We start from the raw sequence: 23,384 nt of genomic DNA on the forward strand, positions 1-23,384 counted from the left end.
AAAATCACAAAAGGAGTATATATATATATATATAACTTACAATATATACAGAAACTCTTGTGCAAAAATTCAAAAAAATGAAAAAAAAATACTAGGGCCTAATGTTGTAGAAAAAATTACTATATTGTTGAAGATTATAAAAATACACATCTTCTGCCTAATTGGAGAGGTTATTTTTATAATATTTGGATAGCTAGCTTAGTTTATGTTGCATGTGATGGAAATATTAGAGAATCAATAGGAAATAAGAAAAGTTGTGATTGTCACCAATGAAACATTGATGACAGTATAGGGTAGCAAAAGATAATGGTCAAGAAATGATAATCAACAATGACTGTCAAATAATAGCATTCAAATGACGGCAGTCGAGCAATGACAATCAGATGATAGTAGAGCTGCAAATGAACCAAGTGTTCGACAAGCTACTCGTGACTCGGCTCGATTAAATCTCATTTATGATCATTTGATTAATTAATCAAATAAGTTTGAACACTTTCATAGGCGCTAATTCATGTACAAAATGAACTGGCTGGAACAGTTTGTTGTTTAGCTCATTTATGTTAATCAACAGTATCATTTAAAGTTCGTGAACATGCTTGTTATAAGCCAAATTACAACACAGTCATGAACAATATAGTTTAAATATTTATTTTTAGGCTAGACAAGTATTGTTTAATATGGATTATTTATTTTTCCAACAAACCATCAGTATAAAGCTCAAATAAAGAGCTAGCTATTGAAGCTAGATTAAGGCTTGATTAAGTCTCTTGTATTTCATTAAATGAGTTGTTCCCTAATAAGCTTGATGGGACTCAATATGAACCAACTCGAATTGTGCATAAGCCAAGCTTGAATAGAGTAGCTATAAATGAGCTCGAGCTCGAACAGAGTCTAAAAGCATTGAATTAAGCTCGAGCCAAGCTTGAACAAACACCTGCTTGGCTTGGCTTTGCTCTGTTCATTTGCAGACCTATGTGATATGGGTTGATATTGATAATTGTCGATACCAAATGTCTGGATAAACATTAGAATTTTTTTAGACTTATAAGCTCTCTTTCGCTTTGTTTACTTTCATTTTATGTAAAGAATGAGGTATATTTATAGTTTTAATTTTGAAATAATTTGTTAATTATTTTAGCCAAACACTCAAAACACCATATCAAATAGAATATATAGATTCTAATAATTATATATCATATCTTAGACATTTAATGTCTTATTAACAACAAAACTTGGTGATATTAATTTGTTTGATTTCTCTCATCAAGACATACATTTGAATGTAAGCATACATAATTAGAAAATCAGTTGATCCATCAAACAATACTAAAAAGTTTCTCAATACCCCTCAAGGGCTTCATTTCGATTCACTTGGATCAAGGATTTCAAGGTGTCATTCAATTTGTTTCATCAAGACATTAATTTTAAGTATAAGTTAGCTTAAAATAGTTTTAAAAACTCTTAAGTTAATATTGAAATTGCTTTATTTTCATACTTGTGCCAAGAACTATACTTGATTAGATAAAGTATGTTGTTGATGTACAAGTACTATTGTAAAGATGATATCATGTTTGATATACTATCATGAAATCCTAAAAAATTATGTTTATTTTTTTGGATTAATGAATATGAAAAAATATGTTAAAACCTAATTAAAAAGTTCCTAATTTAGTCATTAAAATGAAATTTCTATTGAAGGCAACAACTACCTTACAATGAAAAACTTTTATTACAAGCCTGATTTGTTACATTTTGCTTCCATTAGGTTCGTCTTTGATTTAGGTGCCACTTTTGTATAGATAAATTTGGTCCTTCTATTGCTAAATCTGCATAAATAAGACCTTAGCTTATTCAGCTTTTTCATGGCCTCCAAATTCATTTGTATTTGTATGTAAAAACCTAAAAAGATAATTTGAATAATGTTTAATATGCTCGTAAATTATATATGAACTTGTGGCTTCTATTATAGGATTATTAAGGTCAAGCTCATTTTGATCATCATTTGTCTTTTATTATAATTAAAAAATTTTCCTAATTGATTCATTATATAGTGAAGGCCTCATATTCTATTATTATCTAACCTATTAGTGGAATTCAATTGAATGCCATGAAAAAGAAAAGGAAGGTATCTCCTCAATAATCAAAAATGTCTCCCAATGCTAAAATAATAAAAGGCAAATTAGAAATAGGTTCCTCTGATTTATCCCAAATGAGGAAGGAGGTTAAATATGGTTTATTTATTTCTAAGGGATTAGGTTTCCTATAAGTACAAGCTCTTGTGATTATTATATTCTATGTATGATACTTGAGAACAATCCTAATTCAGGATGCCTACTCAAGTTCTTTTTCTTTACCACATAAAGGTGTCGAGGGTCAGTTTGATAGTTGAAGGTTATAGATATAAGGATACAAAATCACAAAAGGAGTGCTCAAAAAAATTTTGAAATCATACCTATGAAATTATATCTTACTAAAAAATAATTGAGATTAAAATTACTAACTGTAGAAAAAGTGCAATTAATGAAGAGGATGGATATGTAACCTTACAACAATTAGAAATATATTTATGTGAGTTTCCCATAGTGATGAAATGATGAAGGGATGATAGAAACTATACTTTGGAACATTGAAAAAACTTATATCATTACAGAACCCTAGGGAATACAACTAAATGATTTATATGTGACATATGCTTTAGAAATTAAACTTTGAAACATCAACCAAATTCATGCCATTAGTTTTATTGTAACTTAATGAGCTTATAGAGAATACATGAATATTGATAAAGTTTGTGAATGCTAAACAAAATGTGTTATGCCAATTTAGAAAAGAGAATAGAGTAGACTCACGATTTCACTTAAGGGGGTTACCTAAAGGTAAAAGGTTACAATATTAAACTATTGATTGTGCAAAGATTAAAAGAGAAAGGAGCATATAAATATCAACAATTAGATCTTTTAATGACTAAAATAGAAGTGTGGCTTATAACTTTAAAAACTACAGATAGTTGTCTAGACCTTGATCATGATTTTCCCGGAAGCATCTACCTTAGAGTCTTTATTAGTTCTTTACCATCAAGTCAAATGAATTGTGTAGGTTTATTCTTCTGCATAAATAGAAATATACTATCATAGAACTTATAACCTTAAGTTTAAAGACTTAAGAGATTTAATGATTGGTTTTGTACACTATTTGGGTGATAAATGCCATTAGACATACTACCTTAACGAACCTTAAAAGTAATGTTATTATGTCAGTATGATGAAGTGACGCTGACATAAAATAATAACTCTTATATCTCATATGCATATTAAAAAATTTATTTCAATTATTGTATTCAATTTCACATTCAAATGGAAATCTTAATTATATATAGAATTACAAAGCTAAGATATGATTTGAGCAATTCATGCTTTTCTTGATAAGTTGCATATTTATGTATTAAATTATTGATGTTCATTTTTTACAACTTGTTTTTAACAGATGAAAGAGTCACAAATCAACTTAAATTAAAGAAATATAATTTAAAATCACCTCATTGATGGTTGTGTGCATCTTCTTTAAACATTTTCTCGTCTATCTCTCATATTTTAATAATTTAATTAAACCTGAAAAGTCAGTGAAACAAATGTGAGCTAAACAAGTCAGTGAATACGCATACTTCTAAACTACAGGAATACAAGGAAAAGAAAGAACAATATGCATGTTAGTTAAGTTGTTTTATAAATCAAAAAAATATTTGACATGATATTCAAAGGGGTCTATATCATTATCATATCAATATCATTTCATAGCTTTACAACCGTCACATGAGCTCCATCTAAAAATTTGAGTCAATTAAGACACATCAATATCAATATTCTTTTTTATTTACGTGCACCGGTACATTAGTGTTCCTTCCATTAGTATCATCAAAGGGTGCTCAATCATGGTCAGACATGCACATGCAAGCATACTATAAATCATTTCATTTTCATCTAAATAACATACATGTGAAGTAAATAAGTATAACTATGCAAACCATTCACATTTATTTTGAAATGATGAAATTAAATAATAATTCAGAATAATCATATTCTTGTTGCAGGAACAGGATATCTTTGCTAATGACATTTTACTACAAGTGATGTAAAAGAAATACAATATTATTATCATTATTAGAAGTAAAGGTACTCACTTCGAAGTTGTATGACTTGTTTCAAACACGTTTAATCTTTGCTTCCAACAATTAGTTGCCTACAATATCGTAAAAATATAATCATAAGCATATTATTAATTATGCTTAATTAATCTCTTAATTATTTATATAACTTTAATTGTTGATTAGAAGCTTCATTTTAGGTATTCATGTTACTTTAATTTGACTATCAAAACTTCAACTAAATCGACATTTATGATTTTATTCAATATCAATAAATGTCCACTAAAATTTAAATGAATAACTATAATTTTTTTTTTCATATTTCAAATAAATCTTTCATATCACACACACACACGGACACCGGATGTAATAATTTTTCTTAGGGCAGGAGGTACCCTACGGCTTGCTCGGTTCGAATGCTTCAACTCTTTTTCCAACACAAGCTTCTTCAGCAATCAAAGCATCCTTCCTTCCATCGCTCATCTCTTGCTTCAGCACATGCACAACGCTCTTTTTTCTCAAAAATTTTTCTGTGCGGACTTCTGACGTAGCTCTACGTGCGGTGCAAGGTATTCCTGAATTATTTTCAGGTTGTTTCTGGGTTATTTTCAATAATCTCGAAATAACCTAGAAATAATTCGCGGTCTTTATTTTTGGATTATTTCTGGGTTATTTCGGGATTATTGAAAATAACCTAGAAATAACCTGAAAATAACTCAGGAATACCCTGCAACGCACGTAGAGGTACGTCAGGTATCCGGACAAAAAATGCGCGCCTTTTTTCTTAGCGTTTGCACTTCTCGCGAGCTTCCTCTCTCTCATCTTCCTTCGATCGGCCAAGACACTCATCGCCGCCGCTCAAACTTCATATAAGTTCACTTCCCGCGAGCTTCCTCTCTCTCATCTACCTTCGATCGGCCAAGACACTCATCGCCGCCGCTCAACCTTCAGATAAGTTCTCACCTCTATCGTCCACCCTCTCTAACGCGTGGATTTATACATGAAAAACAACTCTTCGGCTACCCTTCCCTCTCTGACGTCCCGACACCTAGTTTCCTCTACGTCGCTTCTTTGTTTTCTTTTCTGTCTCTTTTTGACGTTCCGGTTCTTCTCCCGGTAGATGAAACGAAACATTACATTATGTTCTTCAAATGATAGTGGACAACAGAAAACTTATCACAACACCCTCCACAGGGCATTCAAACTCAATGTCCTTAAAATCCAATCCACCATTAGCTCATTAGATGAAAGCTTTGACTCCTCCACAAGCACTCAAATTTGAGATTAGTATGTTTTCCATGTGCTTCCAAGACTAAATATCCTCCATATTATATTGTCATAAAAGGTGTACATAGTTTATCTTGGGGGGCATTATCATGGAAAAGAAGCAACAACTGAAGATTTTGACAGGGCAACTTGCTCCCACCGTGAGTTCCTGGAGTCTTTCCTGGAAAGGTAAAGCAAAATCAGATTTGTCGTCTCTAATTTCTTATGAAGTTTCTTAAATGCAAAGCAATATCATTTTCTATTTTTATCTTGAATAGCAAGGAGAAGGCTCAGCAAGCAATCATCTACTCTTATAACAAACATATTAATGGTTTGGCCGCATACCTACATGAAGACGAGGCAGCCCAATATATATTATAAATGTTTAGCATTTCATAAAAAAATACGACTATTAGTGGCTTTCAAAAAGTGAAATTCATTTTTTTCATACATAGGTTTATGACATCAAAGTGTGATCGACATAAATATCGAACTTTAGATGTCTTATGAAATATACAATAATTGTGTGATATTTGGGTAAATTTTTCAAAAAAAAAAATTTCACGAAAAAAATTTATTTTGATAAAAAAAAAGATGAATTTAGTGGACTATTTTTTCTTAATAAAAATTGAAAATAAAATTAAGAATTGCGAGCATGTCTTTTATTAGGGGTGTCTCGTGTTCGGCTCGTTTAAATTTCGAGCTCAAAAAGTGTCTATGTTTATCGAGCCGAACACGAGCCGTGGAGAAAAAGAGCCGTTCATGAAAAAGAGTCATTTTAACAACTCTAATCACATAGTCATAAAATGTTAAGGATTGGGTATTTTTAAGGGTTGGGGCAAAATTTAAAAAGCAATATTTATATTAAAACATCATTTGAATCTAATTTAATATTTATTTATTATATTTTCTTAATTATTACTTATAATTGATTATAAATCCTTGTAGCCTTATAGTCAATTATTTTAAAAAAAAATACTACTCATCAATATATATATATATATATATATATATGTATTTGTCTAGTAGCATTTCGAGCCAAAACGAGCCGAACACAAACAAATAAATTTTTGTTCGCGTTTAGCTCGTTAACTTAGCGAACAAGCTATACACGAGCTTCTTAACTAGCAGAACACGAGCTGTTCGCGAATAATGAGTCATTTTGACATCCCAATCTTTTATAACGGTAGAATACGTGGATTGTGTTATATTTCATCTATCAAATGTAAAACGACTAAATTCTTCTTTAGGGGCACTTGAGTTTAATTGTTAAAGCATTCCACCATATATTAGATTTAAAATCATGGGTTTCAAGAAATTTAAACCACTTGGATTAGCGAGCTTAATGCAAGAGGTTTTACTTCGATTGCATTTCTATAGAGGACCATAGTGGAGAATTTTCCTTTAGTCTTCAGAAGCATATTTTGGCAAAAATATGTTATATAATAAAGGGTTCCTTTTTCTCAATAACTATGTTTGGAAATTTGTCTACTACTTCAATGTTTCAATTATTTCATGATAGAGGAATTGGAAATAATATGACATTAAGAAAAAGTCATATTTATGTTTAAAATAGGTCTAATTTTAAATGTTGAAATAACTAAATCATTCCTTTGAGCTATCCATATAAAGGTACAAAAAAATATTTAAAATAGTCTTCATTGGAGTGAGAAAAATTTAATACATCATCAATATATGCAATGTAATACAAAGAGTATGAATTAATCATACCATTTATAATATCTTGAAATTTGAATGGGACAATTTTAAGACCAAAATGCATAACATTCAATCTATAATGCTCAAATGGGACAATAAATACCATTTTAGAATGATATTTTTTTTCGCAGACTTCGATTTGTCAATAATCAAACTTATGATCAAATTTTGAAAAGTTGATTCTTTTATTAGGAATAGGATAACTCACTCGTTCTAAACCTTTATTCAAGGGTTTGTAATCAATGACAAGACTTAGTTTACCTCGATCTTTTTCGACGGCATTGATGGCAAATAAGTTTTTCGTATAATGTCTCTAATTAAAAGATCATTAGTTTTAATTTTACCAAATTCAAAAGTCATTATGCATTTGGCATAGATTTGACTTAGTGGGATGCCTCTCTTTAAACTCCTTTGTTCTTATATCTTAATGGTTTTAAATTGTTCATGGATTCTTTTAATTCTAATTTTTATAGGTAGTTAATATGTTATGACTTTTACTTCCACCTATTTCATCTTATTTACAATAATTTTTTTTTTCAAATTGTGTGATGTGTCCGTAAATTTTTCAAAAAAGAATTATACGATGGCGTGACTTCATAAACTTGATTTTGAATCACACACCATAATTATACTTAAATATTCGACTTTGCATCATGTTATTTCAAGAACAAGAATAATAAAAAGGAATTTCTAAATCAAATAAAGTAAAAATTACGTAATACACACGCAAATCTACGTGCGTACTCAATTAACCCCCCAATACTCCCATAATAACTTATGAATAACACTGAAATAGAACTCACTAAGGTTATTGAGAGGTTATTGAGGTTATAGGTGATTGGAATTAATACCCAAATAACCTGCCCCAATAACCCAGAAACAAAAGTTATTGAGACGTTATTCCGCACGCAGCTTTGCGTACGCACGCATGCAAATATCACGTTGACTCTTGAGCCAAACCCTGACATCTCCCGGCCATTAGAAGATTCACGCAGCCCACATCTCCCCTATTTACAAAAGAATTTGTGATGTTTATATACATTTCCCCAAACAAAATCTATCCAAATAAATCTTTCCTGGTAATAGATTTCTTAACTCGTTGAATGAATTGTCTTCTCTCTCAACTAAATTTATTTTTCAACGCTCGCATTCCATAGAACACCCAGATGTGATATCCGTGTTCCCAAACCGGCTCTTGCAACTACATACAACAAGAACTTGGGATTTTCTTGGGTTGGAGAGAGATGGATTTGTTCCTCCAGATTCTATCTGGACAAAGGCCAAATATGGAAAAGATATTATAATTGCTCACCTTGACACAGGTTGTTCCATTGTCAACTTCTAATGAGCTTCATCTCATTCCCTTCTTTCATTTAGCCGCAAATCATTCCATCCTCAGCAATCTGCAAATTTTTCCCTCTTTCGCAGGTGTGTGGCCTGAATCTGTGAGCTTTCATGACGATGGAATGGGAGAAATCCCACCCAAATGGAAAGGATCATGCGAGAATAGCACAAAATCTGGAGTTATCTGCAACAGGTATATATTAAACATCTTATCACCTGAAACGAATCTAAACTTGCATGAAAATTAACATTGTTATTCATGCAGAAAACTGATAGGTGCAAAATATTTTGACAAGGGATACAAGTCAAAAGCAGGGATACCATTTAATGTCAGTATTGGCACAACGAGGGACACTGATGGCCATGGAACACACACCCTGTCAACAGCAGGAGGTAGTTTTGTGCCCCAAGCCAGCTTCTTTGGCTTTGCCAATGGCACAGTTAAGGGTGGCTCACCTGCAGCTCATGTGGCTTCCTATAAAGTTTGCTGGGAGTTGGGCTGCTCCGATGCCGACATCTTAGCTGGCTTCGATGAGGCCATTAAAGACGGCGTCGACGTGATCTCAATTTCACTTGGGGGCATTGCCACTAACTACTTTGCTGATGCAGTTGCTGTGGGTTCTTTCCATGCTATGCTAAATGGCATTTCTGTGGCTTGCTCTGCTGGAAATAATGGTCCTTTTGAGGGTTTAGTGTCAAATTCTGCACCATGGGTGATGACTGTGGCAGCCAGCTCAATCGACCGAGATTTCACCAACTTTGTCACTCTCAGCAATAAGAAGCTGATGTTTGTTAGTTCATGCATGAAAAGAATATACATGACCTGTGCATGAAAATGTAGCTTTGCTCATTCTTCCTTTGGTTTTGTAGGGAAAAAGCATGACTGCTAGGGGTCTGAAATCTAAAAAGCTTTACCCTTTGATCAACTCATTTGACGCCAAGGTTGACAATGTCTCTATCCATAAAGCGTAAGATATGAAGATCAACTTTAATGCACTTCTTCAAGTTGAACGTTTTTCTCATGCATTTTTAGAGTTCTGGGACTGAGTTTGTGCTAGAAATAAGATACAACATGGGTTCTTTGGAGTTTTAAGGTTGAAATGTTTGGCTTATAGCAAACACTTGGTCATGAAAAGCAAATAAATGTGGGATAATGAAGCTGGTTTGATAGCATTATTCTGCCACAATTTTTACAAAAAAATTCGACGGATAAAATAAACAGAATTACTTGAACTGAAAATGGATAAATTATTTTGCATTCAATTATTCATATTTTATAGACGAAATGTTACATAACTAACAGTCCCAAAGTCCAAATCAGCAAATTCTCACTGAGTAATCGTGCAAAAAAATGAGTAAATTTTCTTCTCTTACAAGCACTTTATCACATCTGCATGAAGCATATCATTTCTTTAAAGATAATTTTTGTTAGGTATGGCTCATATACCATAAATGGGACAGATGCTCGAGCAGAGCAGAGCCCATGAGCGGAGTGGAGCGGAAGGATCTGTCCAATCGAGAGAGTTTCATTATATGAGTTGAGTGTGCGGGGGCAACACCCCGCAGTTTAGTACATGGGTAATTTAAGAAATTACATATTGTGTTATAGGGTTATATATATGTCCGGTTTGTAACCCTAGGTGAGTCTCTCAGACTCTGAGAGCTGAATCTCATATTCTTTACTCTTTTCTGAACATTGAAAAGGAAGTCGCTGCTCTGCTCCCAGGATGTAAGCATCTTTGTAAAATTTCGTAAATCTCTGTGTTCTTCTGGATTTGTGTCAATTTCTAGTTTTTCTTTGCCCTAATTTCTCAACAAGTGGTATCAGAGTCTGGTTCGAGGGCAGAGGAGAAAAATTTCAGCACAAGCACAAGAAGAAGAAAGCTTGGCGGCGGTTCGCGACCAGGCAGCGATAGAGCGAGGCAAATTGCGAAAAAGATCGTGAGCACGCAAAGAGCTTCGCGAAGGAGGTTTGCAAACGCGAAAATCTGCGAATCGGCGAGGCTTCATGCGGTTCGCAGCAGATTGGAGTAGGTTGTGAATCGACAGGGAGGGATTCGCGACTAGTGAGGGGCCGCAACAGGTGCTCCGGATTCGCGGCAGAGTGCAGAGGAGTTCGAAGGCTTCGACGAGCCGTGCGAACAGACGAAGAGGAGGTCGCGACAGGCAGCACTTCGGCGAATTCGACAGCTTGCGAGCAGGCTTCGACGGGCTGAAAAAGGGATCGAGCGAAGGTCAGGGCTCTGAATAGCGAAGGAAGAAGCTCTCACGAAGGATCTATTTACGAAGCAAGAGATCGCGGAAAGGCAGTTCCCTCAGGAAGAATTCGGGAAAGGTTAGATTTCCTTCTGGAGTGGAGTTTTTTGGCGAAATGAAGGTTGTGGTGCGGTCCAATTTCTTTCCCGAAGGATGCGTAAGCGAAGGATTACCGTGATTTTTGCGAAAGACAGAGGTGTTCGAGCGACGGAGGAAGCGGCAGGAAGCAGAATTGAAAGGGATGGCGCAGGAAAAGAAAATTCATGCGAAAAAAGGAAATTCCGTGAAAAAGGAAATTTAGTGCGAAAATATTTCGGAGATATTTCAAGACTCGGGAAAGGCAAGAAAAGGGAACTTGTTGCTGCACTCGGAAAAGGTAAGATTTCTTTCTGGAAGGAAAGCGGAGGCAGAGTTTTTTTGGAAGGAAAGCTGAAACGGAGTTTTTTTTAGAAAGAAAGCAAAGCTTTTCTTGAAGAAAAAAAGAGTTTTTCTGGAAAGGAGAGGCAGAGCTTTTCTTGGAAGTTTAAGGAAAAGGTTTTTTGAAAAAGTTTAATTAAGGAAAATTTAATTAAGGGAAATTCTTTTTTCTGGGAAACTTAATTAAAGAAAACTTAATGTATTTTCTCCTAAGGGGCTGGATATTCGTCAAGGTGGCTCAAGGTGGCGTTTTGTTAGATATGACTCATATATCATAAATGTGATAGATGCTGGAGCGGAGCGGAAGGATTTGTCCAATTAGTGGAGTTTCATTATGTGGGTTGGGGGTGTCGGGGCAACACCCTGCGGTTTGTTACAGGGGGAATTTAAGAAATTACATATTGTACTATATGGTTATATATACGTCTGGTTTGTAACCCTAGGTGAGCCTCTGAGACTTCTATGCAGATGTTGTTAAGAAGTCTTATATTTTGTACTCTTTTCTGAATATTGAAAAAAACTCCAAGAGCTGAATCTTATATTTTGTACTCTTTTCTAAATATTGAAAAAAACGTCGTCGCTCTGCTCCCGATGATGTAGGCATCTTTGTCGATCCTCATAAATCTCTGTGTGTTCTTATGAATTTATGTCGATTCCTAGTTTTTCTTCGTCTTAATTTCTCAACAATTTTTTTCCCAAATTGTTGTTTTAAACAAAGGGGGAAAAATGCTAGCAGGGAAAAGTAATTTTCTGTAAAGTTCTTCAGTTGCCACAATAGCAATATTTGGAACTGATCCCAACAAAGTAAATGTTGTGCAGATTATAAAGAGAATGAATCATGAAGTAAACGCAACTATTCTTTCTTGAAACCTCGAGCTCCTCTTTTATAAATCCTTTCTCTTTAGCAAAATAACAGTACAATGTCTCGGAGCTAGTTGAATTTGGAATATTTAGCTTCTTGTATTTTCTCTTAGGGTTAAACAGTATTAATGATCCAAGGTCTGCTAGCCTCGAAGGTTTTCATGTGGCTCAGGTTGTTCAAGTAGATCAATCCTTGTAGTGCAAAATATTCAACATTCTAGACTTTTCCAAATTCTAAAAATATATTAGCATGATCATATGTTAATAAAGTTGTTCTTGATCCATGAATAGTAAAATGTATTTCTCCATTTCCAAATGGTTTGCCTTCATGAAACCAATCTTATATAGTCATTCCCAGAAATTAATGCAAGCCATATCCAACAAGCAAACACAAATCTTCGTCTACAACTTTATGTCATTACTCACCAGTCAAGCATAATATTGAGTTATTTTTCTGTTTAAAAAATGTATTCTTCATTAAGTTTACTCTTTCTGAGTCCAAAATATGATTACAGACGGTTATGTTACCCGGGTTCTCTCAATCGAGAGAAGGTAAAGGGAAAGATAGTCATTTGTCTTCGAGGAGACATTGACAGGCTTGCAAAAGGATTAGCTGTTCATGACGCAGGAGGTGTGGGTATGATTCATGTCAATGATGAGAATGATGACATGGTTGCTGACACTCATATAATCCCAGCTACAATGATCAGTCATAAGAGCGGTCTTCTTCTCCAGTCCTACATGAATTCCACCACGTAAGAGCTACTGTCATTTTGCTTGAACATTTTTTGAGTGGTTCTACTGCTTCATGACATGAGTGTGCAGAATAATCCCACATTGGAAGTGAAATAAGAGTTAACTTCCAATTACACTAACGGTGACCCATATGCAACTCTTAGTTATATAGTTAAGAACCAACCAACCTTATTCTAGTTGGTGGCAAAGAACATGGCTTACGAATGGAATATACTGAAAAGCAACTACATTATTCTCCCAGATCGCTTCTAGGAACAATTTCAGCAGGCAAAACTACAACAGCAGGAAAAACTACAATAGGAGTAAAACCAGCACCTGCAGTGGCGGCATTCTCATCTCGGGGACCCAGTTATATAGCTCCCCAGATTCTGAAGGTACCTCTATACCATTTTGAATACCCTTCCATAGATTTTCCTCTATCTATTTCATATTATATTTTTAAGACCGTTTTCTGAAATAACCATTATTTTGATTGCTATAATTAATGAATGAGATAATGTCTTCAGCCAGATATAACTGCACCAGGAGTTCAGGTTTTAGCTTCATTCCCTAAAGCCATACCCATCTCAGAATCAAAGTACGACACCAGGCGAGGGCCATTTAACTTCATGTCAGGTACATCAATGGCATGCCCTCATGTAGCTGGCACCATAGGACTCCTCAGAAAACTACACCCTCATTGGAGCATAGCTGCCATTAGATCAGCCATCATGACAACAGGTATACTGATACAATTTCTATTTTACCTTTTTTTTTTTATAGAGAGAGATTACATAACTCTAGACAGTGATATATTAACCATGAATCACAAAAAAATTGATGTTGAAGCACGTTGTTATTAAGAATCAATGCAGATTATGATAGTACAAGCTAACTCCATTTATTTACAGTCTAACTTAACTGTAATGTTTACAGCGAGAACCAGGGATAACACTGGAAAGCCGATGAAGGATGATGGCACAGGAGTAGAGGCCACACCATTTGCCTATGGAGCTGGACAAATACAACCAAACCGTGCAATGGATCCAGGACTTATCTATGATATGGGCGTTGAAGACTACGTGAACTTTATATGTTCCTTTGGATATAACTCAACGCAAATTCTAAAATTAACTGGCAATCCTTACAAATGTTCAATGAAAAAAATGGTGGTAGAGAATATGAATAACCCCTCATTTGCAATTCCGAGCCTCAACAAAACAATGACTGTGACCCGCAATTTGAAGAATGTTGGATTACCTGGAACTTACAGGGTGAAGATCAAAGCTCCTAAGGGTATATTGATTTCAGTAGAGCCTCAAGTTATGCAGTTCAAGGAAGTTGGAGAGGAGAAGGAATTTAAGGTATGCTTCAATTCTACTATAGGAAGGTTGGGAAAAGGATACTCCTTTGGCATGCTTATTTGGTCAGATGGGAAGCACAATGTCAGGAGTCCCATGGCTGTGAATGTAACATCATGAGGTTTACTGAATTTTTAGACATTTGCATAGTTTATCTTTTAAAATTTAGAGCCAAATGGGTTTAGAAATTCAATTGCACCACTTGTGCATGGTAGGCATGGTTGCATTGGACTGAAAGCTTCTTTCTTGATTAGTTTAGTCAATTTTCATGTGGGCTATAGATAAACTCTTTGCTTGAGCTAGCGGTGGAATTCTTTTTTTATTATTTAAAGTATCATCTACTCATCTTCAAAAATTTTATAGCAATAAGTTAACATCAGACTAGAAAATTGCTTATGGATAGAAGTTAAATTCTTAATGATATGTTTTACATGCTATAATCAGGACTCTTTGGTTGTGTGTGTGTGTGTAGAGAGAGAGAGAGAGAGAGAGAGAGCAAATAAGAATTGTTGATATATAATTAAAAGACCCCCTTGCGCAATATTAAAGAAGGGCTGCTCTCGCCCTTAAGGTAAAACTTAGTAACCTGAGTTCTCACCCTACCAGACCTAAATATAGGTAAAAAATAAGGAGTCCGATGTAGTATGTGCTCAATCGTAACAAAAAATGCGGGCTATTAAAAAAAAAAGAAAAATACCTCAGCCATACTCTAGTCAACTAGACCACTCGAATCAATACATCTCACCGTTGGAAAATTTTGGCGGAATCACAAACCAAAGAGTTGATTCATGAAACACAAGATCTTACCTTGATTCATTATTTCTTACTCTTATGGGTTATTATCTTCTAAATCAACGTGTGTTCCAAGATCTCTTCTGTTGATGGGATTCCATATAAAAAGAAATACCTCTTTCTCTTGAAAACAATGAAGAGACACTTTTCCATATAAAAAGAAATACCTCTTTCTCTTGAAAAAAATGAAGAGACACTTACACACATGAAATGGGGACTATAACCCTTTAAGATAATTACTCATGGATAGTTATTTCCATGACAATTGCACTTCCAATTTTGCACATCATAAAATTAAAAAAATACAAATAGAACTCTACACATAATTTTCACCACATTTCATACCCATAAGCCTATACTTTATTAGATCACATTAATGAGGCTTAATTTTATAATAACATAACACATTTATTTACATATATTGGCCCACATAAAATAATTGTTTATTTATTTTATCTAGCAATCTCCCACTTGGGCCACATATGTTACCTTAAAAATGTGTTTATTTTAGTAAGTTCAAACTTCACTATCATTTATAAGGGCATTCTTTAACAATCTCGTTCATTAACTATATCAATATAGGACCAAAACGACCTTCATGACAAATATAACGTGACTAGACCCATTAATGATCATATAGATCAATGTAATCAAATAAATAGATCAAATATGAATGTGTAGCATGAAACTTACATGCAATGTGATTCATACATGAATAATTTCAACTAGTTCAAAGTAAAACTTTAATGAGATCAAAACCGAATCAAAATAGAGTAAAAACTGAACTGAATTCTTTATTTCTGCAAAAAACACACAATGTCTATATATTTAAAAGAAAATAGCATTCAAATACAAACTCCCACTAAAATTATATATTATTAAGTAATTAACACTCATATGAGCAGTATGCTCATGAAAGACCTTGGGTGGAATTCCTTTAGTGAGCGGATCAGCAATCCCAAAGTTTGTGTCAATGTGTTCTATAGACATTTGACCATTTTGAACTCTTCTTTTTAACAAGAACAAGATACTTAATCTCAATATAAATTGATTTTGAAGAACTCTTTTTGTTATTGGAATACATATTGTAGATTTATTATCACAAAATAATTTAAGTAGTAATTCTATGCTTTTTACAATATGCAACCCAGTGACAGTTTCACAACTATATTTCATGATTGAATGTTTCATAAAATGTTATAAACTCTACTGCTACAGAGGAAGAAGTTATCAGTGACACTTTAGCACTCCTCAAAGAAATAGCTCCTCCAGCAAGCAGATAAAAATAGCCCGAAGTTGATCGACGATTATCTTGACATCCACCAAAATCTGATAATGATCCCAAGTTGGTCTAATCTTTTATGCGTGAGCATGTAATCTTTTGTTTTTTTGTAAATACCGCATAACCCATTTTGTTGTTTTCCAGTGATCCATTCCAAAGTTGCTCAAATATCTACCCAAAATTCCAACAATATATGTTAGATACAAACGTGTGCAAACTTGAGCATACATTAGACTCCTAGCAGCTGATGCATAAGGAACCTTTTCCATTTCCTTAGACTCGAAGTTATTTTTAAGACACAAACTTAAAGTAAATTTATCTCCTTTAGCTATAGGGGTATCTCCTGACTTACAATTTTGCATGCCAAATCTTATAAGAGCTTCCCAATATAGCTCTCTTGTGATAGCCCAAGAATACACTGAGAAGGGTCTCGATATATTATGATTCCAAACACAAAACAGGTGTCCCCAAGATCTTTCATTTCAAAGTACTTTGATAAAAACCTCTATGTTTCGTTCAGTATGCATATATCATTGGTAGGAAGCACTATATCATCAACATACGTCATCAAAAAAATACGCTCACTCCCACTAAACTTATGGTATACACAATTATCTATAGTATTCATCCTAAAACCGAATGAAATTATCATTTGATGAAATTTGTGATACTATTGACGAGAAGCTTGCTTTTGCTTGAGCCCGTAGATGAATTTATTTAAGTTGCAAACTGTCCTCTTTGCATCTCCCGCATAAAGTTTTCAGGCTATATCATATAAATCATTTCATTACTATCACCATTTAGAAATGTCTTAACATCCATCTGATCTAATAAATCATTTCATTACTATCACCATTTAGAAATGTTGTCTTAACATCCATCTGATCTGACTCTATCATATAAGTGTCATAATTATCCTAAAAGAGCATTTCATAGAAACTAGAGAGAAAGGCTCTTTATAATTGATGTCTTCTTTGTGAGTAAAGTGCTTTGCAACAAGACAAGTAATATCATTCTACATCACCCTTCGAATCCCTCCTGGTTTTAAATATTCATTTATAACCAATAGGATTAGTACCTTCACGTAATGGAACAAAATCCCAAACCTTATTGTGCATGGACTTGAATTCTTCATTCATGGCATCAATCCACTTTTGAGAGTTTGTGCTTTGCATGGCTTGATGGACATTGATGGGATCATCTTCCATCAATTCAATGTTATCATCATGCTATTGGAGAAATATTATATAATCATCTGAATAGCACTTCTTTTCTGTCTAGCGGGTCTCTTTAATAGCCCAAGTTCTTGTGATGGTTGTTCTTGAGAGTATTGAGTTTGTACCTCAAGGGGTTCAACGACTTTGTCTTGTTGATCGTAATTGCAATTTGATCAGTGACAATAACATACAACTGAATATTATCAGAATCAATTATAGGAATAGTAACTGATTTCAGTTGATCAAAATCCGCTATAAAAACAATCTTTAACCTTATGTCATCACCCATAGTTAACATCCTCAAAGAATATTGCATTTCCTGTTTCAAAAATTGCCTTAATAGTAGAATCATAAAATTTATACCTCTTTGATTATTCAGAGTAACCAACAAAGTAACAACTCACTGTTTTATAGAGTATAATTTCTTTTCATTTGGCCTGAAAGGTATTGCCTCAGTTAGACAACCCTAAGTATGAAAAGCTTAAGGCTAGGTATTTTGTCAGTCCAAAGTTCAAATGGAGTTTTGGTTGTTGTCTTAGTTGGTACTCTATTAAGAAAATAAGTTGCAGTCTTAGGTGTTTCATCCCAGAGGGATTCGGATAAGGTAGAATGACATATCATACTCCTCACCATATTCTTAAGTGTCTGAATTCGTCTCTCAACAACATCATTCATGCTAGATGACCTGGCATATTGAGGGACTATCCCGCATTCCTCCATGTATTTGTCAAATGGCCCGGGAAGTTGTTCACCTGAACTGTCATATCTGCAATAGTATTCACCACCACGGTCAGATCTAACATTTTTAATTCTTTTGTTGAGTTGAAGTTTAACCTCAGCCTTATATGATTTGAACACGTCTAATGATTGATCTTTCATGTATGAGATATATGTAGCCATATCGAAAGAAATTGTTATGAATGGTGCACAAATATTTGTATTGTATCAATTCTAAGACGTCTGAAGCTCTATTAGTACATTGCCCTCTTTTATTGATTTGTTTCTCTTTAATAGAGTCAACACAAACTTCAAAATCAATGAAGACAAGGAAATCAAAAATTTCATCTGGCACAAGTTTTTTCAGCCTTCTTTCTGAAATATAACCTAATTGCTTATGTCATAGCACATCATAATTATTATCAACTAATTTATGTTTTATGCCACGGGTATTAACATGCAAGGCTTCATTATAAAAATAAATTGTATCGAGCAAGTATAGATTATTTGGTGACATAAATAACCAGTACCAATAAAATATGAATTTTAAGAAACTGAACGGGTTTTTTTCCAAATGAACAAGTATTTCTAAATTTCTCCAAACCAGAAATAGAAACTAAATTTCATCTAAATGACAATACAACAAAAATGTCTTTCGAATCCTATTAATAACAAGTACATAACAATAATCTAAAATGTCTTGTAGCTTCAAATTCATTTTTTTTACCATCGCCCACATAGATGAATCTTTCATCATCAATTGGCTTTCAGTAGCTCAAAAAACCCTACATAAACGCACTTATATGAATGGTGGCAACTGAATCAATCCACCAAGTGTGCTTTGATGCTAAGGCTAAATTAGCTTCAGAGCAAACCAAATTGAGAAGTGTACATTAATTTGCTCGTCAAACATTATATTTGGTACAATCCTTCTTTATATGTCCAAACTTACCACAAAAGAAACTATCTGATTTTTTTTAGTTTCTTTTTTTTATTTTATTTCTTTTGAGCTGGACCTTTAGCAGCTTCTTTATTCTTCAGTCTTTTTTTTTATTATCCTTAGAGATGCTACTCAAATGAGAGTTTTCAGTCTTTTCTTGCTTCAACCTTTCTTCCTCTTGCACACAATGAAAAATGAGCTCATTGAGAGTCTATTTATCCTTTTGACAGTTGTAACTGACCTTGAATTGACTGAATTGTGCATAAAGAGAAATCAAAACTAATTGCACAAAAGATCCTCAGAAATATCCAACTCTAGTGTCTTTAGTTTTGAAGCAATATGAAACATCTTCAATTATGTACTCCCTTATGTTTCATTTACTTTGATATCTCATTGAAATCAAACTTGCTAAAAGCATGTTTGTTTGAGTCTTATCATTCTTGGCAGGACATTTCTCAATAGCCTCAAAGAAACCTTTAGTTGTATCAACCTCATCAGACACAATGTCTCTAAATACTTCTGGAATGTCTCGCTTGATGATCATGAGACTCATGTGATTTGAACAATCCCATTTCTTAAGTTCCTCTTTTATCCTCAATGGAACTTTGATCAGCGGTAGTGGGACATTCAATCCTACGTGCAACGTTCAGATCAAGGCAACCGAAAACAATCAATATACTATCTTTCCAATCCTTAAAGTTAGTTCCATTCAACATAAGAATGGAATTAAGATTTGCAGGCATTGATGTATTAGATGCAGTAACTGTACATAATATAAAATCATATATTCACAAAAAAGTCCAAAAAAAAATATGAGCAAGATTTAAATAATGGTTAACCTCATCATAAGAATACTAGACACAACATTAATATTTAGTCTTTGAAAAGAAATATTCATTCGTAAGTGATATTCATGGTGTAGTGATCAATTATTAAAAATAAATCATGTTAAATAATAAACCAAATCATTGGATTCACTTATTATTTACTCAATAAATTGAATTATTGTTACATATTTATCACCACATATATGAATTTAAATATGTTCAAATACTGATATTCCTTTGGGTAAATTAATATCTGCATAACTTAAATTTATACAACTGTCTAAACATCTTAAATTAATTAATGTCCATAAGAGAAGCTATTTTGAATGCATATTGTTTCAATTAATTATTTTAAAATACTAAAAAACTAAAAAACCATTATTTCTGGAAAAGGAAAAATATTACAGTAATTATTATAATACTATAACAAAAATTACTATTACAAAATAGTGCTGCAAAATTACTAAAGAAGTGTCGCAGCACAACAATTCCGTTAGAACTATTTCATGACAGATCTTAAAGTATGAAATTCAAAGTTTGGTGTTTTAAAAAAAAAATCCCATTTGAAAGGCTTATATGCAAATTTTTATCCCAAAAAAGTATATCTAATTCTTTTCCGACTCATAATATAACAACAATAAACCATTATATTATTATGAAAAATAAAATTTTCTTGAATTTACATAACCAATAACATAAAATATCTTCAAAAACTTGATTCAAAATTAACATTCGTCAAAAGTCATACGTAAATCTAAGAAAATTAAACTTAAAATAAATAAGTAAATAACTTGATTCTTAATGATTTAACATGGAGTTGACTCTAAACCACTTATTGGAAAATTTTAGCGGAATCACAAACCAAAGAGTTGATTCATAAAACAAAAGATCTTCTATGTCAAATCATTAAGTGAAAAAAAACTAAAGCACGGAAGCATGCATTGATTCATGATTTCTTTTTGTTATGGATTATCGTTAGAGGTGTAAACGAGCAGAACACGAGTGAGCTTGGACTTAGCTTGTGTTAAGCTAATTAAAAAATACCACTATTCGTGTTCAACTCATTTGTTTGGCGGGCCGAACATGAGCTTTTCGAGACCAAAGAGTCATTTTAAAAATCATAATCACGCAGTCATTGGGTATGGGCAAGATTTAAAAGACAGTCGTTGCCACAGCGATAGTTTTCAGTGTATGTGAAGTGTGAATTGTCATCTCTGCACCTGATGCTTCCTGAATAGGAGTTGTGTGGCTATCCTGATTTTTGGTCCTCCGTTGTAGTATGGTCAGGAGAAGGGATCTCAGGGGCCAACTCCTACCTTGTAGTGATTCTCTCCTCAGGTTGGTTGTCATCAGGTTTGTTGGGAGCGCGTTCAGGCACGTGAGGTGCACTAATAGCATGTTCCTGCTTGTGAGTGCAATCTGAAACATTTCTCTTGCGGGTGTCCAAACATCTTGCAGTGCTTGCAATAGTAAGGTTTTTGTTCCATAATGATTTTTTGTCAATAACCATTGTGAGCAAAGCCAAGTCAGACTTCATTTACATCTGGTAGTGTAATATCTCTTTCAATCAAAATTTTTGCACTAGAGGGCCTTGAGAAATGAAATATAGGTAAGTCTACTGCAAAGGTTTTCCAAAGATAGTCTCAACTATATATAAAATAGGTAGGTCAAAGAATTAAAGCTTAAGTTCAGGTAATGAGAACCAGATAGACGCTATTGGGGGTTCTTAACTGAGATTAAAATTAGGGGTTCAATTGAGCAATTTCATATGTTTTTCCTTTGCCCTCAATTGTTATGAATTTCTTTAAGAAGATCATTGTGTAATCTTCTTTTATGCTCAGCTGTATCATAACACGTCTTCCGTCGAAAAGACCCACCTGTCAATCCCCAACCAGTTTGAAATCTTCAAAAACCTTCCTGATAATCTCCATCTTAGGGTAACCTAATTGAACTTTCCAACTAGTGTAAATTTGTATTTCTCTGCAGGAGTTGAAATTTCAACATCAGAGAAGAATATTGTTGGTTTGCTCGTTTTTTTTACTTTTTTGATAAGATTGCAATCTTCATGCCCTGCAACAGAATCATGGTACATCTGTAGGAATATCGAACTATCTGCGAGGTGTAAAAGGGAGCTGCATTTGTGAACCACTATAGCATAGAAGGGTTTGGCGGGGTTATCACCAGTGAGGGCGGCAACGTAGTAAAGGTTTGTGAACCACTGTAGCATATATAGATGCCTAGCAAACGAATTGAACACAAACTTCTTAACAAGTCAAGGGTTTGGCGGGGTTATCACCAGTGAGGGCGGCAGCGTAGGAAAGGTTTGTGAACCACTGTAGCATATATAAACGCCTAGCAAACGAATTGAATACAAACTTCTTAACAAGTAGAACGCAAATTGTTCGCGAACAACAAGCCATTTTGACAGCCCTAATTGTTGTCTTCCAAATCGATGTATGTTCATAAATCTTTTCTGCTGATGGGATTCCAAGTAAAATGAAATCTTTCTTTCTCTTGAAAAAAGTGAAGAGACGCTTACATACATGAAATAAGAGCTATGATCATTTAAATAAACTATTCATGAGTAGTTATTTCCATTACATTTGTAATTCCAATTTTGTTCATCATAAAATTTGATAAGTACAAATAGGTCTCTATACATAATTTTGACCATATTTTAAACTTTTTAATACCCATAAACCTATACTTTATTAGATCATATTAATTTTAGATAACATAAATAACACATTTATTTACATATATTGGCCCACCTAAAATAATTGTTTATTTATTTTACCTAACACTCCCAAATAACATAAAAGAATACAAGCATTAGCATAGTGACACACACACACACAAGCAATGCAAGCAATTGTCGTGTCAAAATCAACGCACAATGCAATTTGCAACACCTACCACATTATTGCTATGATGCATGAAAATCACCGAAGCTGCGATTAAAATCATGTGATGTGCAAGTTAAGATATCCAAGCGAAGCCAAAGGCACATGGGATGTGCATGAGTAGAAATGCATAATAATTCAATTAAGAAGCTAAACTAGACAAGCTTTTTAGTACATTGTGACTGATCTCATTTTTATGAAGATTACTTAATGTGATGCATACATAGAAATGTTTATTCAAAGCTCATAAGCTTTTATGTGATATTTCAGTGCATATAATTATATGAAATTTGCTTTGATCATATTTGATATCCAAGTGAAGCTCAAATGCTCATGAGTTTGTCACAACACAGTAAATAATGCACTTATGACGATCCAACAAATGAAAACTCGAAAGATGAGATTTTCTTGCATGATCTGATAGAATGTAATGACAGAAATATGAATCAGAAGAATTTATACCTTATGGTGGAAAGATGACAGGAGATCGTCGGGGTCGAGTGGTCGGGCAGCGTTTTACGCAGCTGTAGCGACAAGCTGGGCTAGTTAGGGGTAACAGAAAGAGGAAAAAAGGGCTTGAGGCGGGTCTGGCGTATGAGAGAGGTG

The 23,384-nt window shown here is 33.8% G+C and overlaps 1 protein-coding gene across 1 annotated transcript in view; it reads left to right on the forward strand.

Moving 5' to 3' along the window:
• LOC110030289 (subtilisin-like protease SBT5.3) overlaps positions 1-14,563 on the forward strand; it is a 15,899-nt gene extending 1,336 nt beyond the window's left edge. Inside the window, 10 exon segments of the mRNA XM_020732932.1 lie at positions 5,487-5,596; positions 5,686-5,795; positions 8,284-8,448; positions 8,555-8,663; positions 8,736-9,261; positions 9,341-9,438; positions 12,520-12,759; positions 13,002-13,134; positions 13,267-13,480; positions 13,676-14,563. Of these exon segments, the coding sequence (XP_020588591.1) occupies positions 5,487-5,596; positions 5,686-5,795; positions 8,284-8,448; positions 8,555-8,663; positions 8,736-9,261; positions 9,341-9,438; positions 12,520-12,759; positions 13,002-13,134; positions 13,267-13,480; positions 13,676-14,220 (2,250 nt within the window). The 3' untranslated portion in view covers positions 14,221-14,563.
• Positions 14,564-23,384: the final 8,821 nt, after the last annotated feature.

Source organism: Phalaenopsis equestris, unplaced genomic scaffold (assembly GCF_001263595.1).
Source record: "Phalaenopsis equestris unplaced genomic scaffold, ASM126359v1 Scaffold000694, whole genome shotgun sequence".
Taxonomy (NCBI): Eukaryota; Viridiplantae; Streptophyta; class Magnoliopsida; order Asparagales; family Orchidaceae; genus Phalaenopsis; species Phalaenopsis equestris.